Genomic DNA, 24317 nt, shown 5'->3' with positions numbered 1-24317 from the left:
CAGGGCTGTGGGTAAGAAGGAGGAACTTCTCAGGTGGACTGGGCAGGACTCAGGTCCCACGAACGTGGGGACGAGGGAGGCGGAGGAGTCTAAAATCTCTCCTGCATTTTTCACTCGAGGAATCCCAGTAACTATGTGTGGCCACATGTTCAGAGTGTTGTCAACCAGGGAAGCCTCAGGGTCCAGCACTGGCCACAGAGGCATGGAGCATCCACGTGGCCGACCAGTTACTTAGTTTCCAGCCCTTCCAGAGGTCAAACTGATACAGTGTGGCCCTAAGTCCCGACCATAACCACATTTTTACTATAAACTATCTGGCATGGCCCAAGGTCTCAAGTATATAAAAACACTCTTATCAAGAAGGATATTCCAAGGGCTTAGAGGGTATCGCCCAAAAGATGGTAAAGGTCCAGCCTTTTCTGTGTTCAAATTGCAAGGTTTGAATGACCCAAACCCGTTGCATTACCCTCTACTGCACTCGTATCCAGCTGCCTACTTAAGAGGGCTCTCAAAAGAATTCACCACCTAATTTTTTCACCAGAGCACCCAAATCTGCTCTGCCCATAATCTTCCTTAACTCAGTTCATGGCAATTTCATCCTTCTAGTGGCTCAGGCCAAAGACCTTAGAGTCATCCTCGACTTCTCTCCTCCCACATCCCAAATCCAACTCTTTGGACCATATTGTTGATTCTACCTTCAAAGTATTTCCAATTTCTTTCTGCTTCCCTCCACGACATCCACTCTGGTCCGAAACCTCCACCATCTCTCTCTGGATGAGTCCAATAACCTCCAAACTGGGCTCCTTGTTTTTGCCTGTGACCCCTACCATCTCCACCAGGCAGCCAGATGACCCTTTAAAATCCTAAATCAAATCATGTCGTCCCTTTGCTCAAAACCCTTTATTGACGTTTAATCCCATTCAGTAAAAACCAAAGTCCTATGACCCCAAGTACCACCCTGCCCTAAGTCTGATTTGCCATCCTCTCCCCCACTCACACTTTTCCACCTGCACTGGCTTCCTTGCCTCAAATGCACCAGACTCAACCCTGCTTCAGACCTGTATTTGCTATTGAAATATACATCTTCACTGCCCACAGTCCTTGAGGATTTTCCTCCACAGCACTTTCACATCTGTCACACCACACATCTGTTTATGAGCTCATTGTCTCCACCCCTGGCCCCCACCCTCTGTCCCAATAGACTCTAAGCTCCACAAGAACAGAAACTTAATCTTTAAAATCTCCCCTGGGGGCTTCCCTGGTGGCGCAGTGGTTGAGAGTCCGCCTGCCGATGCAGGGGACACGGGTTCGTGCCCCGGTCCGGGAAGATCCCACATGCCGCGGAGCAGCTGGGCCCGTGAGCCATGGCCGCTGAGCCTGCGCGTCCGGAGCCTGTGCTCCGCAACGGGAGAGGCCACAACAGTGAGAGGCCTGCGTACCGAAAAATTTAAAAAAAAAATAAAAATAAAAATAAAATAAAATAAAATCTCCCCTGTATTGTTGGCTTGATGAATGTGCAGGCAAAGGACTATATCAATAGGCTTTGAAGCCTGTTGTTCACTTTTGGATCATTTTGATTTCACAAACCATGATTCAGAAGCTGACAGTACTTTCTAAGTAAGCAATGTAATTCTTCCATATGGCCAAATATTTCCCACATTCAGGATAGACTAGAAAAGAATAATTTAGGGCAGATTCTGCAATCTGTAGGTAAGCTCCGTGAGGGCAGGGATGAGGTCTGGCATGTGATTGGCGCTCATTAATATTTATTGATTGACCAAAGAACATTTCTGCCTATTCTTAAGATCACAACATGGCAGCACAGAAAGAAATTTAATAACAATCTGTTCATTCGATGTTGGGGCCAAGTGAGATTTGTGGAGGATAAGTGACCTACGCAAGTTCTCACCATTAACTACAATTAGGTTCCCAAGTCCCATCCCAGGGTTCTTTTCCTGTCCAATGAGCTCCCTGTGTCAGCTTCAAAGACCTAAGGAAACCTTTGGGCCTAAAATTAGAGAACAAGTTCTTGGAAAGGAAAAGGTTGTTGGGATCACGTATCTCATTCCGTAGCAGAAGGAGCTGGTTTTGAAACCCGTCAGACATGCACTCATATTCCCATTCTATTGAGTTGGGACAGTTTGGTCAAATTGCTTAACTTCTGGTCCTCCGTGAACACTTCTGTTACATGCGGATTGCCTAAATGGGGTTGTGGTGAGGCTTTGGTAGTGAGTTTGCAAAATTATCACACCCTATAACTCAGAAGTGAGAGAAATGCAATTCTTTCATCTTGTCAGTAACCGATCTGGTCTTCCTCACGAGCCCTTCACCTATTGGATGGCAAGAAAAAAATTAACTCAAGGTCCAGTGTTTAGTCTAAGTAGGTACAGAATCTCAGTATGGGATGATGAAAAAAAATTCTGGAGATGGAGAGTGGTGATGGTCACACAACAATGTGAATGCATTTAATGCTACTGACCTGCACACCCCAAAATGTACCAACTTCCAGTTATGAGATAAATAAGTACTGGGAATGTAATATACAACATGATGACTAGAGCTAATGCTGCTGTATGGTATATTTGAAAGTTGTTAAGAGTAGATCGTAAGAGTTCTCATCATAAGGAAAAAAACATTTTTTTTCTTTTTTGTATCTATATGAGAAGATGGATGTCAACTAAACTTAGGGTGGTGATCATGTCACATGTAAGTCAATTATGCTGTACACCTTCAGCTTACACAGTGCCATACATCAAATATAGCTCAATAAAATTTTTTTTTACCACAATAAAAAATTAGAAAAAAAAAACTTAGTCTAATCTGATCATTTAGAAAGTCTGCTCTGGTAATTCTCTGTCACTTCTGGAGTCATGGTGAACCTCTTAGATTTCCCAGGCTTGGCCTCCGTTTCCCTCACTACACTGTGTTTGGATGTATGGGGAGGGGACACTGGAGGTGGAAGCTTATGTGACCCTGAAGCAGAGGTAGAAGACTGGGGTCCTCGGGCGTGATTCCCTCGGCCCCCTTGGATGCCTGGGCGCTGCCTGCCTCTTCTCCCCACCCTTGTCTCATGGCTCCAGGCTGAGGAAACACCAGGTATTGTGACACATCAAAACATTTCATTGTGACACAGGTTGGGAAGTGGTACCGTGGTCTAACTGGCCTGAGTCACCCATGCCTCCTCTCCCCCCTCCCCCAGACTTCCCTGACCTCCAAGCCCTCTCCTTCCTTCACTGGCTCTGTGATCCAGCCCTCCTCTCAGGCCACGTCTGCAGTGTGGTTGAGCCCCGTCACCTCTCCCCCTCATCCCGTGGCCATCCTCTTACCACATCCAACAGCCTTCTTACGCACTGCAGTTTCTCACTGGCCTACTGGCTTCCCAGAAGACTGGAAGCTTCTCAAGGAGAAAGGCCATGTATTGCCCGTGTCTGGGACCACTCCTGGTTCAGTAAATTTCAAAGAAAGCATCCATCACAGCAGCTGCTACTCGCTCCCTGTCTGCAGGCCCTCGTTAAAGCAGCGGTCCCCACCCTTTCTGGCACCAGGGACTGGTTTCGAAGAAGACAGGTTTTCCACGGATGGCTAAGGGGGGAAATGGTCCAGGCGGTCCTGCGAGCGATGGGGTGCAGCAGAGGAAGCTTCCCACACTCACCTCCTGCTGTGTGGCCGGTTCCTAACAGGCCAAGGAAGGTACTGGTCCGGGACCTGGGGGTTGGGGACCCCTGTGTTAAAGTACCCACGAGTGTCAAGGCCCCTAACTTTACATCTCAAATAAAGCACAAAAGCAATGAGCGAAATGTCATGAAAAGAAACACATAGGGCTTCCCTGGTGGCGCAGTGGTTGCGAGTCCGCCTGCCGATGCGGGGGACGCGGGTTCGTGCCCCGGTCCGGGAAGATCCCACGTGCCGCGGAGCGGCTGGGTCCGTGAGCCATGGACGCTGCGCCTGCGCGTCCGGAGCCTGTGCTCCGCAACGGGAGAGGCCACAACAGTGAGAGGCCCGCGTACCGCAAAAATAAACCCCACATAGTTCTTAACAACATGCCATTTTCTAAGTCCTAGAACAATCATGAAATTAGAAAGTGGTGTTCCTGCTCTGTGGTGAGCAAATGCTGGTTACCAGACTGTGAGTGGCTGTCTGGGTCTGAACCACCCAGAGGAAGTGTGTGTGTGTGTGTGTGTGTGTGTGTGTGTGTGTGTGTGTGTGTGTGTGTGTGTGTGTGTGTGTGTGTGTGTGTGTGTGTGTGTGTGTGTGTGTGTGTGTGTGTGTGTGTGTGTGAGAAACCCCACGGGATTTAATAGGGAGGCTGCCCTTAACTCATTAAAAGTGTTACAACAATAATATCATGGAGAACCAGTTTTTAAAAGGCACAGTTAATCATAATTCATCCTTGGTAAAATAACTGGGAGCCAAAATAAACTCTATCCTCTCTAAAAAAAATTGGCCCTGAAGCCTATTTACTTACTGAAAATTCCTCTGAAAGCTCAGACGTGAAGATGCCGGTGAATATAAGGTCCAGCTGCTTGTTTCTCTGTTGGCCTGGGGCCTCCTCCTGCATTTCGGGGCTAGTACCCACTTGAGTTCAGCCACCAGGGAGAATGGCGGCCAGAGGAGACGGAGGGGGAGATCTCTCCCTGACGCTGGCCTGGATTTTCTGGCAGAGGCGAATGTCCCTCCACTACAGCTCCTGACCATCCTTCCCTCCTCGGAGCTCCAGCTCCTGCAGGGGCGGTTACAACTTTCAGCTGTTGCTAATATGCCTTAATGCTGCTAATAGCCCTGCAAGTAGCCCTTCATTTAAATCTCCTGAGCTGTGGAGTTGGATTTGCTTTCCTGCAGGGACTCCAACTAATTAGTCCATAAGAAACTCCTGACTGGTGTCAGCTAGGACCATGATATCCTGATTTGCTGGTCACTGATGGACATTATATTAGTGCAGGTATTCCATCAGTATGACTAGAAAATAATACGACTGAGTTCCTAAACTAAGGCTGAAAACTTGTACCTTCAAATTTCATTGCCTCCTCAAAGTCAACACCTTAGGATGCTTTAATATCTATTCCAATAATGGCCAGCACGTTAAAATGGTCTGAGGTTGCCTTTTAAGATTTCCTTTAGTGTTCGTATTATTTGGAATAATGTCAATCCTTCTTTGATGGCAGATTTGATACAGATCAACAGGCAATATCATATACATATATGGAAATTAGCAATAATTTCATGATGTTTATATGCAAATGTCACTAATTGCCCTCAAAATGTCTTTTATAGCTTGTTTTTCTTTTCTTTTAAGCCAGGATCCAGTCAAGGTTCATGAATTGCTTTTGGTTGTCTCTAGCGCTTTGTGGGAGGCAGAGATGTGACCTTATGTGTGTAACTGCAATCCAGTGCGTGCGTAACACCATAAATATATGAACTGACTCGAATGGGACTTCAGGGAAGGTTAAGTGTTTGCGGCATTGCAAAAGACACAAGTTGGGTGTGGGAGATGAGTCAGCCATTCGTAAGGGCCATTACATCAGTGTGACTAGTTGGTATTTTCCTTTTCCATGTTAGGACACACAGAAAATAATATTTCCATAGCATGCTGGGTTGGACAGACAGGGCTTCGTTGCGGGCTGTCTGGGGCTCTAGCTGCCTCAGGTCCCCTGTCCCAAAGGCTGGGGGGCCTACATTTGCAGTACACCTTGGAAATGTTCAGACCAAAAGTATGGCAACTTTTGCCAAAGTTTCCAGGCTTCTTTATGTACTGGGGTATTTTTTATTTCCAGCCCCATCACTTGAACTAATCTTGTGTGTTTCTCCTTCAGCAAAGTCTCAGCTAGAGTCTTGCTCTGTCCGTTTAGCAGCCACATATGCCCATTAACCTGGAAACACAACGACAGGAGCAGCGTTTTTCCATGTTATTTATTCACAGTCAACTAGCTTCACGAGGGGGAAAAACAAATTAGTCAGAGCTTATGGGGGAGGCATAAGGGGATGGGTGGAAGGCTGGGATTTTAAACAGAAAGTAATCTTATAAATGGTTACATGAAAGATTTACAAATATCCATTAAAAAAATAGTATCCTCTGAAGTAAGAGAGGAAGATAAAATCATCATGAATAAAATAAATTAACAACTCCTGATCATTGCATTCCTCAAAACCAAAGGCTCTGAAAATGGTTTGCGTTTCAGACTGCTGCAATTTGCAGACTCGGGTGATATATATATTTCCAACACAGAAAAATAAAGACAAACACTAAGCAACAGATTAATACAATGTAGGGAAAATTGAGCACATGAAAATAGCTATCATTTGGTAGCAAAAACAGAGGTATGCCAATGTTCATATCAAAATTAAAGACATTCGGGGCTTCCCTGGTGGCGCAGTGGTTGAGAGTCCGCCTGCCGATGCAGGGGACACGGGTTCGTGCCCCGGTCCGGGAAGATCCCACATGCCGCGGAGCGGCTGGGCCCGTGAGCCATGGCCGCTGAGCCTGCGCGTCCGGAGCCTGTGCCCCGCAACAGTGAGAGGCCCGCATACCGCAAAAAAAATAAATAAAAATAAAAATAAACAAGGCATTCAAATAAATTATGCCAATACATTGTAACTATTATTCCTAAGATCATAAGAACAACTGCTTATTGCTCTTATTCATAACTAAGAGCTCTGAGGAAATTCTATGATAGCTGGAAGGCATAACTTACAGAGTATGCAGTAGACCTACAACAAGTTTCAACAGCCAAATAAAAACTGTATACTTTATCATTTTTCTTTTAGGGTTGACGTTGTTAATAGTAGGATAAGACCACTCATCATAAATCTGGAGAATACAGATGGATAGTGCTCGCGAAGTCCAAGCCAATGATTTACTGGAAGTAGTTAAAAGTAGAATGTGAGAAAAGCAGCAGCCCCAGTGAAGCAAATATATATTTTTTAAAGTTGGTTTGTCTACTTTTCTCTCCCAGAGAACCTCACAGGAAGCACATGAGGCCATGGGGGCTTTCTGGGCATTCTGTGAGACCTGATACATAATGGACGGTTGTCCTAAAGTGAACTCCATGTGTTTAATTAGTACCAGAACCAGCCTGGCTTCTGGGAGGTGAATAGCATGGAGGAGCTGCACTGAGACTTTGATTATTGAGTTTGACTCCAGGAAATACCAGCTGAGGCTTTGGGGCCTGGGGAGGGAGTGACCTGCTGCCAGGCTACCCTGGAGACTGTGGCTCCTTCCTGACGTATGTCCCGCAGCTTCGGATAACAGGCAGGGGCAACAGGAATGCTGGAAGTGGAACATGGCTGACTGTACAAGGTCCCATTTCCAAGAACAGCTGTGCAGTTCACCATACATTTGGGATGGGATGATAAGGAATAAAATGGAGGTTACAACATGTACCTCAAGTGATGCAGTGATTGGCTTTATGCAATCGGAAGATTCAAAATCCAAAGTCAGTTCTACCTCAATTCTTCCCAAACAATGCTGTGTTTCTGTTTTCTTCATCCTAAGAATATAAAATGTCCTTGAGATACAAATTAGGTGAGAGGATGCTTTTGAGAATAGAGACTGAAGGAAAAAAGAAGCCATCTCCCCCTCAAGGGAATTTGAGGATTATAATTGGATGCATCACCAAGCTGCTTAAATTTCAGAAAAGCCCTTTATAGATGTTGGTACTAATAGCCTTTAAAATTTGCATACATATTCAAATTCAGCCCCACTCCCATCTCAAATAAGATGACTACAAAGGTGATATTTGGTCCCTTGATCCTCGTGATTATAAAATGAAACATAAGATCAACTGAAATAATAGCATCCGGACAATTAAAGACTTTCCAAAGACTGCATGACAAAGCTACGTCCATTCAGGCTGCATGTTTTCTTTCTGTTGTTGTTTTGAGCCAGCCCCTGGAGCAGGCCTATAACAGTCAGTATCACTCACGTTCTACATTTACCTTCACACTTGTTTTCCCCTGGAGTACCCCTAAAATCTACAGCCTGCTTCTTCCCATCTGTGAGCAGAATTTAGATACATGCTTGAAAAGAAAAGAACAAAGCACATAACCAAAGAATTTGATTGGGTCAGTTAACTGCTTAGAAATGGAAATGATATTCGAACTGTGTTCATCTTGACGTCTTGATACAATGGAATGGATGAAAGCAATATTTAATGAGTCGTGGATTGTTTTAAAATGCTAGTCACTTGCAGATTCCAAAAGGCTACTGACTGACCCACTTTAAATAACTCTCCATTTTGAAAGTGCAATACTCTCCAACTAGTTATTTGGTGTGACACTGAAAAATCATGCATTATTTTTTCCATTATTTATTCTACTTTTCACTCATACCATTCTCTGAAATTATTTAAATATCTAAAAATGTTTTCTGGAGAAATCTTTTTAACCACACCATTTTACTTGATATTACATAAATCGTCATGGACTTTAGAGGAAAAGGCTTCAAACTTAGGCTTTGGTTTTAAAGTAATCTGGGCAGAAGTTAGAATTGCTTTGATCACACAATTCAACTACTGCACAAATTCTATTAGAGTAATTGGAAATAACACATTTAAAAAGGCAAAGTTTCTCCTTTCAGTAGTTATAGTCTGTATTATTCAAGACTGCTGCAAAACTCACAAGAGTGATATGAGTAAGAAGAAAGCATAGGAAAGCAATAAGACACTTAAAGCTTTACCAGGATACAACACAAAGGAAGAACATCAATTCTCTGCATTTGTCTATAAGGCAGGTGGTCAAACTTTTCATACAAGATCTAAAATATGGTGCTTATTGAGAGGTAGAAAATACCGAAACAGTATTTAAGAAAAACATGTTGAATTATTTAAAACAATCAGTTACTTTGCTTAACTTTTGGAAAGTCAAACTGACATGTTGAATGTACCTATGTTCTACACTAAATTGGGACATTCCATATTCAACAGAGATGTGGTCAAACAGTGGAGGAGGCTAGAGGTGGGGTGGGAAGCAGAAAACAGCTCTCACTAAGGAGAAATTTCCTACTGTCCGCCTGGGATTTCATTTTGACATTTAATTAACAGGGGTTTCTCGGATTATCAACAATTTTTCTGAGTAACGGTACAATTTTGCACATAAGGCAATGAAACTATAGGGAGGGATGAGTTCGAATGCTTCCTCTTTGAGAAGCTGCCATATCCACGTGATATAAAAACATACATCCCACTAATTGTATACCATTTCCCCAGGCACTTAAACGTAGATGCAAATATTCTTCAGACTCCAGTACCAGCAGAATTGTTCTGTGTGAGCAATTCAAAAGCTGTCCGAGGCAAAAAGATATCTGAGCTACCAAATTAAACCTGGGTAGCTTGCACACAGGTGAGTAACCCTTCGTATTCTTATTTCTTAACACACCTGGGAAAGATGGATTTTTTTTTTCCAACATCATTTTATAAGGCATAAATTTAATGAGAATTTTCCTAACCTTTGGAAAATTCATGTTAAAGCTTCTTTTTTAACCCATATATTAACATTCAATCTTTCATTTTTATTAAATAGTTTATATATAAAAAGAAATATCAAGGTGTTCTACATTCATATAAACAATTGTGATAACATTTGAAATTGTAAAGAAACCTACTGAAGAAAATATATACTTAAATACAACACTAAGCTAAGAATCACAAGTGATCGTTCTAGATAATGTTGTTTAAATATACAGACAGGTTTGTGGCTTCAGAAAGCAACCACGGGAGAAGTACGAAGACGTATCGTTCTTTCCTCTTTTACCACAAGACAGGATGGTCCAGTTTGGAAAAACCAAGATCTTTCCTAAGTTCCAAATACGTGCCACTGCTCACCCAGGAGTCATCACTGGATTTCCTGTGAAAGTGAAAGAATTTGCTGAAGGCTTGTGACAAGACTGTCAGAGTCTCTGTCTCCTTTTCACCCTGTTCCTCCCCCGCCCGCCCTCCCCAGCTTATCACTGGCACCTGCACCCCCTGTCCCTGTGGTCCAGTACTGGACCAGCGAGGGAGCAGGAAGCCTGGAAACCGTCTTGCTACTTCTGACTTTGACTTCTCCAACTTAGAGGCTGTGAGAAATGGGTGCTTCTGAGAGAAGTGGGTGAGGGTAGAGTCTGTCGTACAGAAAACAGGGCTGGGATGACAGCCACCACCTGGGGTGTGGCCATGTGAAAGTTACAAATCAATCACATTGTTCAAATCAAGTGGTCAATTAACAATAAAAAGGAAAGGAATTGGAAGGAAGTGGAATCACAGCCTGGAGTGAATAGCCTTGGTTCACTATTCTATGCATAGATAATATATTACATAGATCCAAATTCAAAAGGTACCAAAGAGTGGAGAGCTGAACGTTTTCTTCCTACTCCCAGCCTCCCAGTTCACTCAGAGAAATTCCACGTGTGTGAGCACACACGCATGCACACTCACACCCCACTCCTCTCCTATTTTTCATCCAATGGTAGCCCTGGATGGTCTCCCACCCCTTGAGTTTTTGATATAACATATATATTAGAGATCCTTTTCCGTTGTCACAATAAGGTCAGCAAACTACAGCCCAAGGGCCAAATCCAGCCTTCGGCCTACCTGTAATACCATTTTACTGGAACACATCATGCCCATTCATTTAAGTATTGTCCATGGCTGCTTTCACATTGCACAGCACGGTTGAGTCATTACTACTGAGGCCTCATGGCCTGCAAAGCTAACAATATTCACCATTTGCCCTTTGCAGGAGAAGTTTGGTGACTCTGGCAAAAAGGGCTTCCTTTTGTTCTTTTTAAACAGGTGCATGATAGTCCATTGTGGGGATGGACCACGATTTAACAAGTATCCTACTGGTGGGCACTGAGGATGTTGTTTTCAACCTCTAGCTATTATAAACAGAACATATGTTATTTTGTACGTGCAAGAGGTTATATGAAAAATTCCTATAAATTGAACTTCTGAGTCAAAGAGTATGCACACTTGTAATGTTGACTGATATCGTCATATGTTTTAGAAACAAAAGTGAGGAGTGCCTGTTTTCCCACATTCTCAGGAACGCAGATTTTTATCACAATTGTTTTTCTATTCCAATAAAGGGATGTGTTTAAAATAAATCAATGTGCATATCAGATACTTTACTATGAAGCAAAGACGACTATCGCTGCCAGAGCTGTAGTTGCCACTTGAAATTTCCAGTGATGTTTTCGTGGCTCCTCCGTGAGTGTCAACAGAAACGTCCAAGTCCCCATGCTTCTCTGTCATCTCTGCCAGCGTCTAATTGGAACAGTTCCCGGACTGCTACTGCTGAACAATTCCCACCTTTTCTCACAGTTTTACTTGCCACATCTAATACTCTGATAATTTTACAGACGAGCAAAAGGAAAAAGAAGTGCAGCTGTGTTCAGCCCTTGTCCACTCCAGACATAATTCTTACATGGTTGCAGTGACAGCCCAGATAACATTTAAAATTTTGCATTTACATGTTAGTTCATTTCCCACAGAGCTCCACAGACTGTGTGAAGTCATTTTTGAGGTTTTTACATCAGATCAAGTTGATAAATCTTCTTATCTAGTTCTTGAGACAGTTTGGTTATCCACAATTTTTAATGATCCTAAAAATACTGTAATGAACCTCTTTAACAGATATTACCAAAATCAATTGATCAGTCTGTTAGTCTATCCATTTACCTATCCCTTGCCTTTATAAAAAAAAAATAAGGTGTCTTATTTTTTAAATGTTTAAAATGAAGTTATGAATATTCTGGGATAAAACTCTGGCCTACTGATCTTCAATCACTCATATTCTGAGTTTGTGAAATGATCAAAATCCACATCAACTTTAGGGGAAAGGACATAATACTTTGGGGATAAAACATAACTTGTTGCTATTTTGGAAATATATAATTTTATTGATGCAGCTGATAGATTAGTTGCTAAATCCTCCTAAAAGTGTTTCTGTTGCCCATTAAAAAATAGTAACAACCAAAAAATCCCTGCAACCAACAACAAAATCCTGAAAAGAAGACTGGGGGGAATAGGTAGGGCAGGAGCTGGCTGCTTTTCTACCTGTGATTGTTCCATTGCTGATTTTTTTAAAAAATGAACAAACTAAAAACCCCTAAAACCATATCAAGCCCTGGCCTGTAGTCAAGAGAGCCAGGCCCCAGTCTGGGACATTCCACTGGGTCTTTCCACAAATCACCTATGTCCCCTGGGCCTTTGTTTCTTTGCAGTTAAAATAAAAGAGGGGGTGAAGGGCGGATGATTTCTGACGCCCCTTCTAAACCTTTCAGTCTGTTCTTAACGAGACCCTCCTAGCAAGCTATTTTTAAAATAATACTAAATGTTCCAAATCCAAGCCCCAGTATATTGGAACTTCTGCAATTCAAGAATTAGATTACTCGGAAGTTCTAGTTTGGTGAAGAATGGGGCAATGGCTAATTATCTCCATCACTGTGTAGAATCTACCCGTTTGGGGGACCAACCTTAGACATGGCTTGAATAAGCTGGCCTGGTACTGGGAGCTGGGTTTGGTTGGTCTCGTTGCTTCTCCCACAAAGCACTTACTGAGCACCTCTCTGCAAAGTCCTGGGAGAGGCCCTGGGAGAGACCAAGGAACGCAAAAAAGGCGGGCTGAGAGGGGCAGCCTGGGGGCAGTGTCCCCACGAAGTTGGGCCTTCACAGAGGAGAGATGTCACCACTCTGAAGCAGGAAAAGGGCCGAGAACGCTCTCTCGCGGGGAGGGGACACCCCAGTCTGTTCTCTTCACACCAGAAGCATCAGGCGTCGCCAGTCCTGCCAACAATGACCCACGCGACCCCAGCTGCACACATACCTGAAAAACCGCGGCTGATGCTCCACCTTACTTTCTTCCAACACCCGCCGCCTTTCTCTCTGCAGCTGTTCAATCCTCTGCTTTTGTATTTCGGCCTCTTCTAAGCTCCCTTCTTCTAGAAACCTGAGGCATTGAGGAAAAAGATAAAGGAATAGGAACACCAAGGAAATGTAACAATCATTACCATTAGAACTGCATGTGTGCAAGACTGGATATTCAGAATACTCTCCTATACATAAGCCCCCTCCTCAACCCTTAAAACATTATTTGGAGGTAATGAGGGACAATATTGTGTTCTGAATTGGTGATACAGACATGATTCAAAAAATTATATCTATGAAAAGGAATCTGGGGCAAAATCTCCCTCTCATTCCCGTCTCCAGTTCTACCTGTTTCCTCCCCATCCTACCTACGTTCACGCCCCCCACCGCAGGTAATCCACCGTTACCGGTTTCTTGTGCATCGTTCTAGAGATTCTGGATTCGTATATAAACACACATTAATAAATATTCTTACCCCTCCCTCCCTTCCTTTTTTTTTTTCTTTTCCGGTACAAGGGCCTCTCACTGTTGTGGCCTCTCCCGTTGCGGAGCACAGGCTCCGGACGCGCAGGCTCGGTGGCCATGGCTCACAGGCCCAGCCGCTCCGCGGCATGTGGGATCTTCCCAGACCGGGGCACGAACCCGCGACCCCCGCATCGGCAGGTGAACTCTCAACCACTGCGCCACCAGGGAAGCCCCTTCCCTCCCTTTTAAGAACATAAACAGAAGCAGGCAACACATACTGTCTATACTTTGGTATCTTGTTTTGTTTTCCTTTTTACTTAACCATATATCTTGGAGCTCAGTCTTGGTAGTACACAGATCTTTTCACTTTTAATAGATATATAATATTCAATTGCGTGGATATACCTGCATTTATTTAAACAATTCCCTACTGATAGACATTTGGGATGTTCCCAATTTTTTTACTGTTAAAATTAATGCTGCAGTGAAGGACTGTATATATCTGTCATTTTGCACATGTGTTAGTATATCTCTACGGAGACAGTTCTAGAAGTGGAATTGCTGGGTTAAAGGGTGAGCTTGTAATGTATCTATTACCAAACTGCCCTTTATGGGGATTATAGCAATTTACATTTCCACCAGCAATGTTACTGAAGTGCCTCTTCCCCGTAGCCTCAGAGTGCATCAGACTTTTGAGTCTTTGCCATCTGATAGGTAAAGAAATGGTATGACAGCGTGGTTTTAAAATTTTGCGGGGTTTTTTTTTGAGTAAGACTGAGCATCTTTTCATATGTTTAAGGGTTACCTGCATTTCCTATTTTGTGAACTGTTCATTTCCCTTTGTCTATTTTTTTTTTTAATGGATTGATCTTGATTTCTAGAACCAATTCATGAAGTGAGCTGCAAGTATAGATTTCTCAGTCGTTAATCTTTTGACGCTGGGTATATATTTTATTTACTTTACCATGAAGAAGGGTGCTGGGTTTTTAAAAATAAAGTCAAATTTTATCAATTTTATTTTATTTTTTGCCTTCTTGGTTTTGAGTCTTAATTAGAAAGGCCTTAGGAGAGAGATTATTCTTTCTGTTTTACAGAGCTGGAAACTGAAGCTGAGAAAGGTTAAAAGACTTAGCGTATGCAACACAGCTTGTCAGCAGCAAACCTAGGATCAGAAGTTAGATTTCAGTGTACCAAAATAATTTAAATTCGAGGGGTGGGGAGCTGTATGCTTTTACTCTTTCAAATACAGAGTATGTTTTTCTTATTGCTGTATGCAGTGAAACTCTTTTAAAAAAAGGTTTTTTGGTTTTTTTGTGTGTGTATTTCAATACAAATGGGACAATACAATATCTATACAATACAAATATCTACTGATGAATAAAGGTCATGCCACATGCAGATCTAAGCTGGGCTCCGTTCCTTCCACAAGATGGCTTAAAATCTCCCTAGACCTCTGCTCTTGATGACAGAATCTCTCTCTCTTAGGCTCCTTTGGTGGCCTGGGAGATGTTACCAAGACTTTCTACAAAGAGTTTCACATCTTTGGAGATAAAGATCTGAAAAAAATTCTTACCTTTGGTCTGGCCTGAATCGAGTGTCAGTAGGTGGTAATAAAGACTTTAGCAATGGATCCATTTCATTTAATTCCAGTGCAAACTGTGTGAAGCCATAATATTGCTCATAGCCTTTTGGCATGGGATCTGAAAGAAAAAGAAATCAGTCATCTCTAACTTACAATGCATTCACATCACATCTTAATTCCTTCACCTTTTTCATCTCAGACCAGCTACAATTTTTCTCTCTCAGCTCTAAACTCTTCCATTTCTATTAAAACATTCTGGCTCACAAAGAAGTGCTAAATTTTTCCTCTATAAATTTTCTTCTCTATATGCTTCCTTCTAACTACAAGGATAAGGCCTTCTTTGTGTGGTCTTATAGCAAATTTATTAAATACCAAGCAGTTTCTATAGAATTTAAGTTATAAAAAATAATTTGTTACTAAAATAAACATGTTAAAAAGAACTCTAGGTCCATTTTTCCTAACAAGACTTTCACTCTAGAGAATCCGTTTTTCATTTAAGAGATGTCAAATTCTCCTGAAACTCTGTCTAGTATCTAGAATAGTGTTGGACCCATACCAAGAGGTCAATAAATATTACTCTTTACTTCCAGTCCTGCTCTTCTTTTCACCAATGCTAGGCCCCTCCAAATCTTACAAGAAGCCAGGAATAGAGATGGGGATTATAATGGCAGAAACACTGCCAGCTGGAACCAAAGGGGACAGAGAAAACGGGACTGAATGAAGCAAGGCTGCTGGACTACTGTTATTTTACAGATGGAACCAGAGAGCTATGCAGCTGCAAACAGGCATTGCTGTCAAGAAAAGGGAGGAATGACTCTGAAGGTGATTCAGAGATCATCAGGCTGCCACGCCCACCACAGGCCCAGACTACACAGATTCAGGGGGCAAGGCTGCCTCTACCTCTCAAATGGCAGGGCTGCTGTGCAGCTTCAACATGCCCGGCTGCCACCACCCAGAGCCTTGGGGGGCTTGGGAGCCAGGCAAATTCCCAGCGGGCCCAGAGGGTGGGGCATCGAGCCAATGAGGATGATCTTCAGTTTTTAGATCAACAGCATTTGCCGTGCTAGGTCTTGGACTCACTTAGGACCTGTCATCCCTTTCTTCTTTCCTCTTTCTCCCTTTGGAATGGGAATGTCTATCCTATGCCCATCCCACCACTGTGTTTCGGAAGCACATTTTGGTTTCACAGGCTCACAGCTGGAGAGGATGAATCATACCTCAAATCTCACCCATACCTGATTTAGATGATATTTGGATGAGACTTTGGACTTTAGAGTTGATGCAGGAATGAGTCAAGACTTCTGGGGCTGCTGGGGTGGAATACACACACATTTTGCACATAAGAAGGACATGATTTGGGGAGGCCAGGCACGGAATGTTATGGATTGTATGTTTATGTTCTCTCAAAATTCATATGTTAAAGCCCCACCCCCAGAGTGCTGTCTTTGGAGATGAGGCCTCTGGAGTAACGAAGGTTAAATGGGATCAGAAGGGTGGGCCCTGGGGCTTCCCTGGTGGCACAGTGGTTGAGAGTCCGCCTGCCGATGCAGCGGACACGGGTTCGTGCCCCGGTCCGGGAAGATCCCACGTGCCGCGGAGCAGCTGGGCCCGTGAGCCGTGGCCGCTGAGCCTGCGCGTCCGGAGCCTGTGCTCCACAATGGGAGAGGCCACAACGGTGAGAGGCCCGCGTACCGCAAAAAAAAAAAAGGGTGGGCCCTGATCTGGCAGCCAAGCCACGAAGAAGACTCCCACCAGAATCCGATTTGCCAGCACACAGCCTCCAGAACTGTGAGCGAATGAATTTCCGCTGTTTAAGCCACCCAGTCTGTGGTGTTTGTTACAGCAGCCCAAGCAGATTAATGCAGGCGTGTTGCCCTAACTTTAATTAATTGTTAACTTTAATTTAATTGTTAAGTGCATAGCACATATCCTAATGCTTTAAGCCATTATGAACGTTTGACTTCCTTCCCCCTTTTCCCCCCAGCTGCTTCAAGCACTTAGCATCACTGTACACTCCCTAGGGGATGAATCCAGTTAAAAGTCAAGCTAAAAATACCCAAATTTACATATTAGATAAATCAAATGTAGACTAATCCAATCCACTCATAGCCTTAGCTCTAGCTGTCCACATATACAAATTCTTTGCACGACCTTTTCTGAAGACCCATTTTCTGAAGCTTCAGAAGTCCACTTTGTCTAATTCTCTGTGGATCCTAAGCATAAAAATAATAGCAAACTTCCTACTATGCCTTCAAAAATCCATCCCAGTCTCCCAATCACCAGAGTGGAGACAGTGGTTTTTTTTGCAGACAGGCCAGGGATGCTCATAGCCAAGGCAGAGACATAAAGTCAATGAATAACAACAACAGCAACAAGACTAACAGCTTACACACTGTTGTCAAGGTACTACTTTAACACCCAGAGCCGATGGTAGCTCTCATCTGTGATACATTCTTTAAGCAAAGGAGAGCAAGTGTCTCATTCATAAAATGCCATGCGTGCTTCTGAACCTCTGGAGCTAGGAAGGCGGCCATGGTGTCAAGTCATTCTAGCTTCGTGACAACCTCTGCGACGGTGGAAGATGTGGCTGGCTGCTACCCGTTGAAAGACATTGTTGCTTGCCCACTCTACAGTCATCTCCCTTTCTTACTTGCTAATGGCAAACTCATCTGTTTGGGTGTCACTGTACCCACTCCCTAGGGGATGAATCTAAACTCATATGAATCTCTCCTGCCGACCCAGTTGCCCAGGATCGGTTAAGGGATGGGTTTGGACCCACTTCAGGTTGATGAGATATGAAGACACATTTGCTGCAGGATCCTAGGAAATATTTCATTCCTGAGAAAAGACAGTTACAACTGAAGAAAGCTCTTCTGTCCTCCCTTCTCCCCTGATTAGTGAGCTGTCACAGGGGGATATGATATTGAATCGAGGCAACCATTTTGCATCCATGGGAAGAAACATCACTGCCATATTGGAAGTGGCAGATGGGCCCTCAATGACCTGTGTTCTTGACACAGGTAACCTGCCTGTGTAACAACCCTGGGGCCACCCCCTGCCACTTTTTGTTAAGTGCATACATAGCATATATCCTCATGCTTTAAGCCATTATGAAGGTTTGACTTCCTTCCCCCTTTTCCCCTCAGCTGCTTCAAGCACTTACAGGAGAGACTGGAGTGGCTTATGGTATTGGGAGAGTCTAGGGGACCCCTAACTCTTATAGGTCATTCTACTTTCCCAGTAAGAATTTTCCCTTTATCTTTACTCTAGAATGACTTCTTGTACCTCACTGATATTCCTTCATAGTGTCCATTATAGGCGAAGGAATGATGTGTGTTGACCAGAAGACAGAGTGACCACAGATTAGCAATGGCTTTGTTCTGGGATTAAGAACCCAGGACCTATCAACCCAAGAGAGGTATTGTTAAGCTGGAAGATGAGTCTGAGATATAACTAGGTGAATGAAAGATGGGCCAGTAGCTCCAACATAGTACAAAGCAGGTAGAGGCTAGATACACCGAATGGACACTGACGCCCATCCACGTGCAGTTCCTCTGGCCACATCCCGCCTCCTTTTGCTTAGGGCCGATGAACCAGATACTAACTCGCTCTCCAGATACAAGTGGATGAGGAGGAGCCACCACAGTAGATGCTCTCATGCCATTTCCCAAATAGCCGATGCACTGCTTTTCCACTCTTGTCAAATACTGTACCTTCAATCTCATGGGCATTAGTGCTCCAGTATTTTGCCTAGGAGTCAAATGAGAGTCATCTGTTTAGTGTTTTGGGGTCAATTTATTACAGATATTAAGAGAAAAACAAAAGAGGAGAGAAAAAGTACCATAAGAATGATTCTATGCTACATATGGTTTGCTGGTTCCGTTTTTTTAAAAATCATACTTTTAATTATTTAATGAAGAATAAAAAGCTAGCACTTTATTTACAGTTTGTAACTCAACCACCAACATTTGTGTAAGACACACGATTTTTTTCGACTTTCACTACATGCACAGTAGAAAGGCTCAGTTCTCACACATCCACCAAGCAGGGGCTGGCCTTTAGCACCGCCCCCCGGAACAGCTATTTCCTGTCTGTCACTGTGGCTCTGACTACCGCAGTTTAAAAGAAATGTAACTCGTAATTTTTTCTCTGAAGGAACTAGACAATCCTTTGTAAACCAACGAATTTTTTTAACCAACTTTGTAAACCAATCAATTTTCAGTTCCTCCTATTAGTTCCCCCCAACCCCCAAACCAGATCTGTTCACCAAACTTACAGGAACCTTATACAACCCGTATCCCCACTATGAATTGGTCCTGGTCTGAGACCAGCTCATCGTGGCTCAGGCTTGTGCGTTTTACATATAGAGTACCCCATTGCAGCCAGCAGAGGGAGCTCTAACTCCCTAGTGTTGATTTTTTAAATTCTCCCAATTACCTGGCTGCCCTAAAAATCTCTGCAAAAGACCAGAAGGCATTACTCCATAAATCAAAAAATCCTACTACTATTTTCAGCCAAAACAGAATCCACATTTGGAAACCAATAAAGTTGAGTGACATTTCCAGGCCATAGCTGGTAGACTGGTTTCCCCATTCTAACCAAGTCTGTGGTAAAAATGGGAGGAAGGGCAGAGTACAGCAGTATCCCAGAGCTGAATCAGAAAGGTAACAGTGAGTTCTCTAGTCATGTAAGGATGGGGGACAGGGAAACAAACACTGTCCAGGCTCTTCAGTTTATTCTAAAGCAGGAGTCAGATTTCCTCTTTAGATATATTTGCCAACAAGTCCAATGACGGGAAGCCACAGAGGGAGGCAGTCATGTGCCACAGGCAACGGCTGCCTCTGCTTTCAGATTCTCTTTCAACACCCAGAGGCACGTCTAGTGATCTAATTCTGTTCATCTCTCATCGCTATGAAAATTTGTTCCCTGGTCCTCAGTATTGTCCCTGTTCCAGGTTGCCTCTGCTTCTTTTTGTAGAGAGCTTTAAATGAAGCTTTCACGGCAAGGTCATTTGTATTTTACGCCAAATCACTACTAGCTTTATGTCTATCTACAACCCAGTTTGACTTATACGATATAATAAAGACCCCCATCTTCCTCTCTGTAATGTCCCCCACCTGCTACAGGTGGTGCAGAGAGGTACCGTGTGAAATTCCACAGTTAGAACCTAATCTCTTGGCTTATGATTTTGACATTAAATGCAAATATTCCTTGAGGAGGGTAGCACTTTAAGGCCATTTTGTATACATGAGATTTTTAAGGACAAGAGGGAATTTCAGGAGGAAGAGAAGTTGGGGAGAGGGCTCAAATCGAGGAATTTGGAAAGTTGGAAAAGTAAGCAGACTATTCCAGGCTCTCTGCCCCAGGAGAATCTGTGAATGTTCATGAGCCTCTGCTGTGTGCCAGGCACCACTGCCAGGCATTGGCCACAGCAGCGGGCAAGACAGACCAGGCTTCTGCTTTTCTGGAGTCAGGAATGGCAAGGAGGGTGTGGGGAACAGAAAATAAGCAAGTAAAGCAACAGCGAGCTTTATGAACACTTAATGAACACTTGGAAGAAAATGGGGTACGAGAGAGGGTGATTAACAAGGTGGATGGAAGGATCTGGGGAGAGGGGCCCAAGCAGAAGGAAATGGAGAGAGAAAAAGAAGGACAGGGCAGCTCGAGGACGGCGAGCAAGAAAGGGAACGAGGTGTGGCAGGAGTTGAGGTTGGAGAAGAATGAGGGTGGGGTGTGTGTGTGTGTGTGTGTGTGTGTGTGTGTGTGTGTGAGTGAGTGAGTGAGGGGTGGTGGGGGTGAGGAGTGCAGACTCTGTAGGGTCTTGTGGGCCACTGGAAGGATGCAGGCTTTTGCTCTGAGAAAGATGGAAGTTGTCAGAGGATTTTGGTCAAATATGGCGTGACTTGCATTTTTAAAAATTATGGTAAAACATATATAACATAATATTTACTGTTTTAACCATTTCTAAGTGTATAATGGAGTGGCTTTAAGTACATTCACAATGTTGTGTAACCATTGCCTTATATATCTATAGAACTTTTCATCTTCCCAAACTGAAACTCTGTACCCATTAAGTAATGGCTCCCCATTCTCTCCAGTCCCCAGCCCTTGGCAACCACCATTCTACTTTGTCTTTATGGATTTGGCTCTGCTCCAAGTACCTTATATAAATGGAATCATATCTGTCCTTTTGTGTCTGGCTTATTTCACTTAGCATAATGTGTTCAAGGCTCATCCGTACTGTAACACGATGACATGTTTCAACAGGGTCCCTCTGGCTGCCACACTGAAGACAGATCATAGGGGAGTAAAGGTGGAAGGAAGGAGACCAGGAGGGGCCATGGCCCTGGTCCAGGTGAGAGAGGTAGGGCTGGGACCAGGGAGCACCTGGCATTGCTTGTCTACTGGCACAAAAGTGAAGGTGAAAAATTTCCCAAGACACCCTGTGCCCTGAGGCCCAGCTCTGCCGAGGCCTGTCCAGGGCCAGAGCTCACAGGCCACCCGGGGTTACCTTTATAAAGTTCACTTTGCAGTGGCAGGAATCATCATTCACGTTCTTGATAACAATCTCTCCATAGTGCTCGATCCACCTCTGCCCACTTAAGATGTTATGGATGCAAGAGGTCACTTTGTTCCACTCAAAATGATCTCCAAAACTAAAGGGAGAAAGAGTGAAAGTAACAACTACCAGAGCAGCCAGCAGCAAATGCAAACAAGCACTGCTATTTAAAAAACGAGTCCTGTAATGAATTACTCATTCCTTCATTAACGGAACCAACATCGATTAAGCTGTGCTGGGCAGTCTAAGAGCTTTCACCCTCTCAGGAGGCTGGGAGGTGGGTGACGGTCAGACCCTGGAGGCTGCCAGAGGTTCCACTAGAAGCTGGGGGTCTCCTGGAACAACCCACTCTGTCCTTTGCCAGAGGAGATGTGTCGAAAGTCAGCAAACTATGAAAGGAGAGTGGCAGGGGAGGGTAGAGGGGTTTCCCACAGTGTGTGCTCTCTATACACATACGTATATGTGCACACACACGAATGTGTGCATACAGGCACACACATGCACATAGATACTTATGTATATCCGCGTGTAGGTGTGTATATTTAGGCACATATGTATACAGGCAGATCTCACTTTACTGAGTTTTTTACAAGTTGAAGGTCTGTGGCAACCCTGTGTAGAGCAAGTCTATTGGCAGCATTTTTCCAACCGCATTTGCTCCCTTCATGTCTATGAAGTATATAAAACATAACTTTCACAAGCAATGGGAAACCAAAGAATTCATGTGGCTCACTATATTGTCATATTTGTTTTATTGCAGTGGTCTAGAACCAAACCCGCAACACCTCTGAGGTGTGTCTGTATACATACACACACACATATGTATTTTACGTATGAATCTTACGATACATATATCTTAAATCTTTTACAATGTGAAGGTATTCAGATATGACTTATGGAGTTAAATAATAATTATGAGGATAATGGTAACAAGACCAAACACTTAAATGACACATAATATGTGCCAATTACTATTTTAAGTGCTTTCCATATCTGCTTAACCCTCGCAACAGTCTTATGAAGTAGACGGTGTATTATCCCTATTTCATAGATGAGGGAACTGGTGATCAGAAAGGTTAAGTAACCTGCCCAAGGATTTGCAACTAGTAAGTAGTGGTGTGAGCACACGAGTCCCAGTAGCCCAGTTCCAGAGGCCATAATGATGACCATTTTGCTTTACAAATAAGTATCAATAATCCCTGAAGATCAAGGCCATAGCTTTCTTTAAAAATTTTTTTTGACAGTGAGGCAGGACACAGTGCTAAAGAAATACTATCATTCTTAAATGTGTCAGAAAGTAGAAATGTATCTTTTAAAGCCCCTACTCGGGAACTTTGGTGTCCAGGAAGCATTGAGAGAACAAAAATGTGAGACTGTCAAAACGAAGACCATTTGAAGCTACTGTCAAACACATTAACAGAAAAAAACACGCTCCGCACCATGGGGGACAATGGGTATCCTGTTCCTAAACCTTGGCCCTAAATTCTATAAAGTTCCTAACCATGGAAGGAGCACTTACGCTGGCAGAGTCACATGGGTTGTGCCAATGGGAACAATTTCCATGGATTTGCCCCAGAATTTGTTCTTCCATCTCATGTCTGAAATGAAATAATACCAAATATTACATATTTAGCAGGAGAGCTAGGTAGATCAAAGAGTTCTTAGGCTGGATAAATGATCAATCACAATATAGGACAATCTCCTCATAATAAAATTCATTATTATTCAATATAAGTAGCAACTGAGTACCTGGAACAGAATCAGAGAAACTAAAATTATAAAGTCCCTCCCTTGGAAGAACTCACAGTGGGAAAGGCATACAGAAGTGAAAACAAGTAAGGCCCCCCCCCAGAGAGGCATGGGCCATAACTGGGTATGTTGTAAGGTGAAATGGAACCAGAGAAGGAAAGCCCAACATTCTTGGGGAAGGCATCAGCAGAGGCTTGTCTAAAGGGGCCGCTTAAACTGGGCTCGAAGAATAAACAGTTCACTAGGCAGAGAAAAAGCAGTTTAAGGCAGAAGACATGAGAAGGCACGAGAGAACAGGGTGTGGTTCTGTCCTCTGGGTCTCAGACCCAGAGAGAGAAGAGCAGAAAAACAGCTTGAGTGCAAAAAACAGCAGGCTCTACAAGCTTGGCTAAGAAGTCTGATTTGGGCGCACTGGGGGAAATAAGGTTTTGTTTAGACAGAGAATTGATGTGATTAGATACAGACTTTGCCAAGATAATTGGCAGCAGTATGGAGAATGGAACAGGAGCAGGAGAGATGAGAAGCAGGTGACCTGTATGCTCAAGGGATAAATGAGGATGAAGTGAGCCAGGACAGTGGTGGTAGGTATGGAGTAGAAGGGAATGATCCCGGGACCATTAAAGAAGCAGAGATAGAACTGGGTGACAAATTAGATGCAGATTGTGAAAGACTGGGAGAATTTGTGGATGATCTCAGATTCTTCCAACTTGCATGAATGGTAGTGCCATCAGGCAGACAGAGGATAGAAAAAGAAGGGCAGAGGCAGACGATCCCTCCGGCTGCTGGGTGACAATACACAGACCATAGGGGAGCAAAGGTGAATGCAGGGAGGACAGTAGGGGGTCATGGCTGTGGTCCAGGAGAGAGGTGGGCTGGGACCAGGAAGCTCCTGGGCACATATTACATGATTCTATTTATATGACATGTCCGGACTAGGCAAATCTATAGGGACAGAAAGAAGATCAGTGGTTGCCTAAGGATGGAAGAGCTTGACAGAAATTGGAAGGCGACGGGGGTGGTGGTGGGGGGAGCCATTAAAAGGTGGGAAAAGAGGTTTTTTTTTTGGAGTGATGAAAATGTTCTAAAATTTATTGTAGTGATGATGGTACAGCTCTGCGAATAT

At 43.6% G+C, this 24317-nt stretch overlaps 1 protein-coding gene across 6 annotated transcripts in view; it reads right to left on the bottom strand.

Moving 5' to 3' along the window:
* Positions 1 to 5889: 5889 nt before the first annotated feature.
* OSBPL3 (oxysterol binding protein like 3) overlaps positions 5890 to 24317 on the bottom strand; it is a 191801-nt gene continuing 173373 nt past the window's right edge. For all 6 annotated transcript variants that reach the window (XM_067042457.1, XM_067042460.1, XM_067042459.1 and 3 more), the window contains 6 exons: positions 22965 to 23043; positions 21398 to 21542; positions 18492 to 18636; positions 14878 to 15004; positions 12799 to 12921; positions 5890 to 9837 (listed from right to left, as the gene is read on the bottom strand). In XM_067042457.1, coding sequence (XP_066898558.1) covers positions 9741 to 9837; positions 12799 to 12921; positions 14878 to 15004; positions 18492 to 18636; positions 21398 to 21542; positions 22965 to 23043 — 716 coding nt within the window. In that variant the 3' untranslated portion in view covers positions 5890 to 9740. The remainder of the gene's footprint in view (positions 9838 to 12798; positions 12922 to 14877; positions 15005 to 18491; positions 18637 to 21397; positions 21543 to 22964; positions 23044 to 24317) is intronic.

This window comes from Kogia breviceps, chromosome 9 (genome assembly GCF_026419965.1).
Source record: "Kogia breviceps isolate mKogBre1 chromosome 9, mKogBre1 haplotype 1, whole genome shotgun sequence".
Lineage (NCBI taxonomy): Eukaryota > Metazoa > Chordata > Mammalia > Artiodactyla > Physeteridae > Kogia > Kogia breviceps.
Note: the sequence above shows the minus strand (reverse complement) of the source record. Positions and strands in the feature narration are given on the sequence as shown.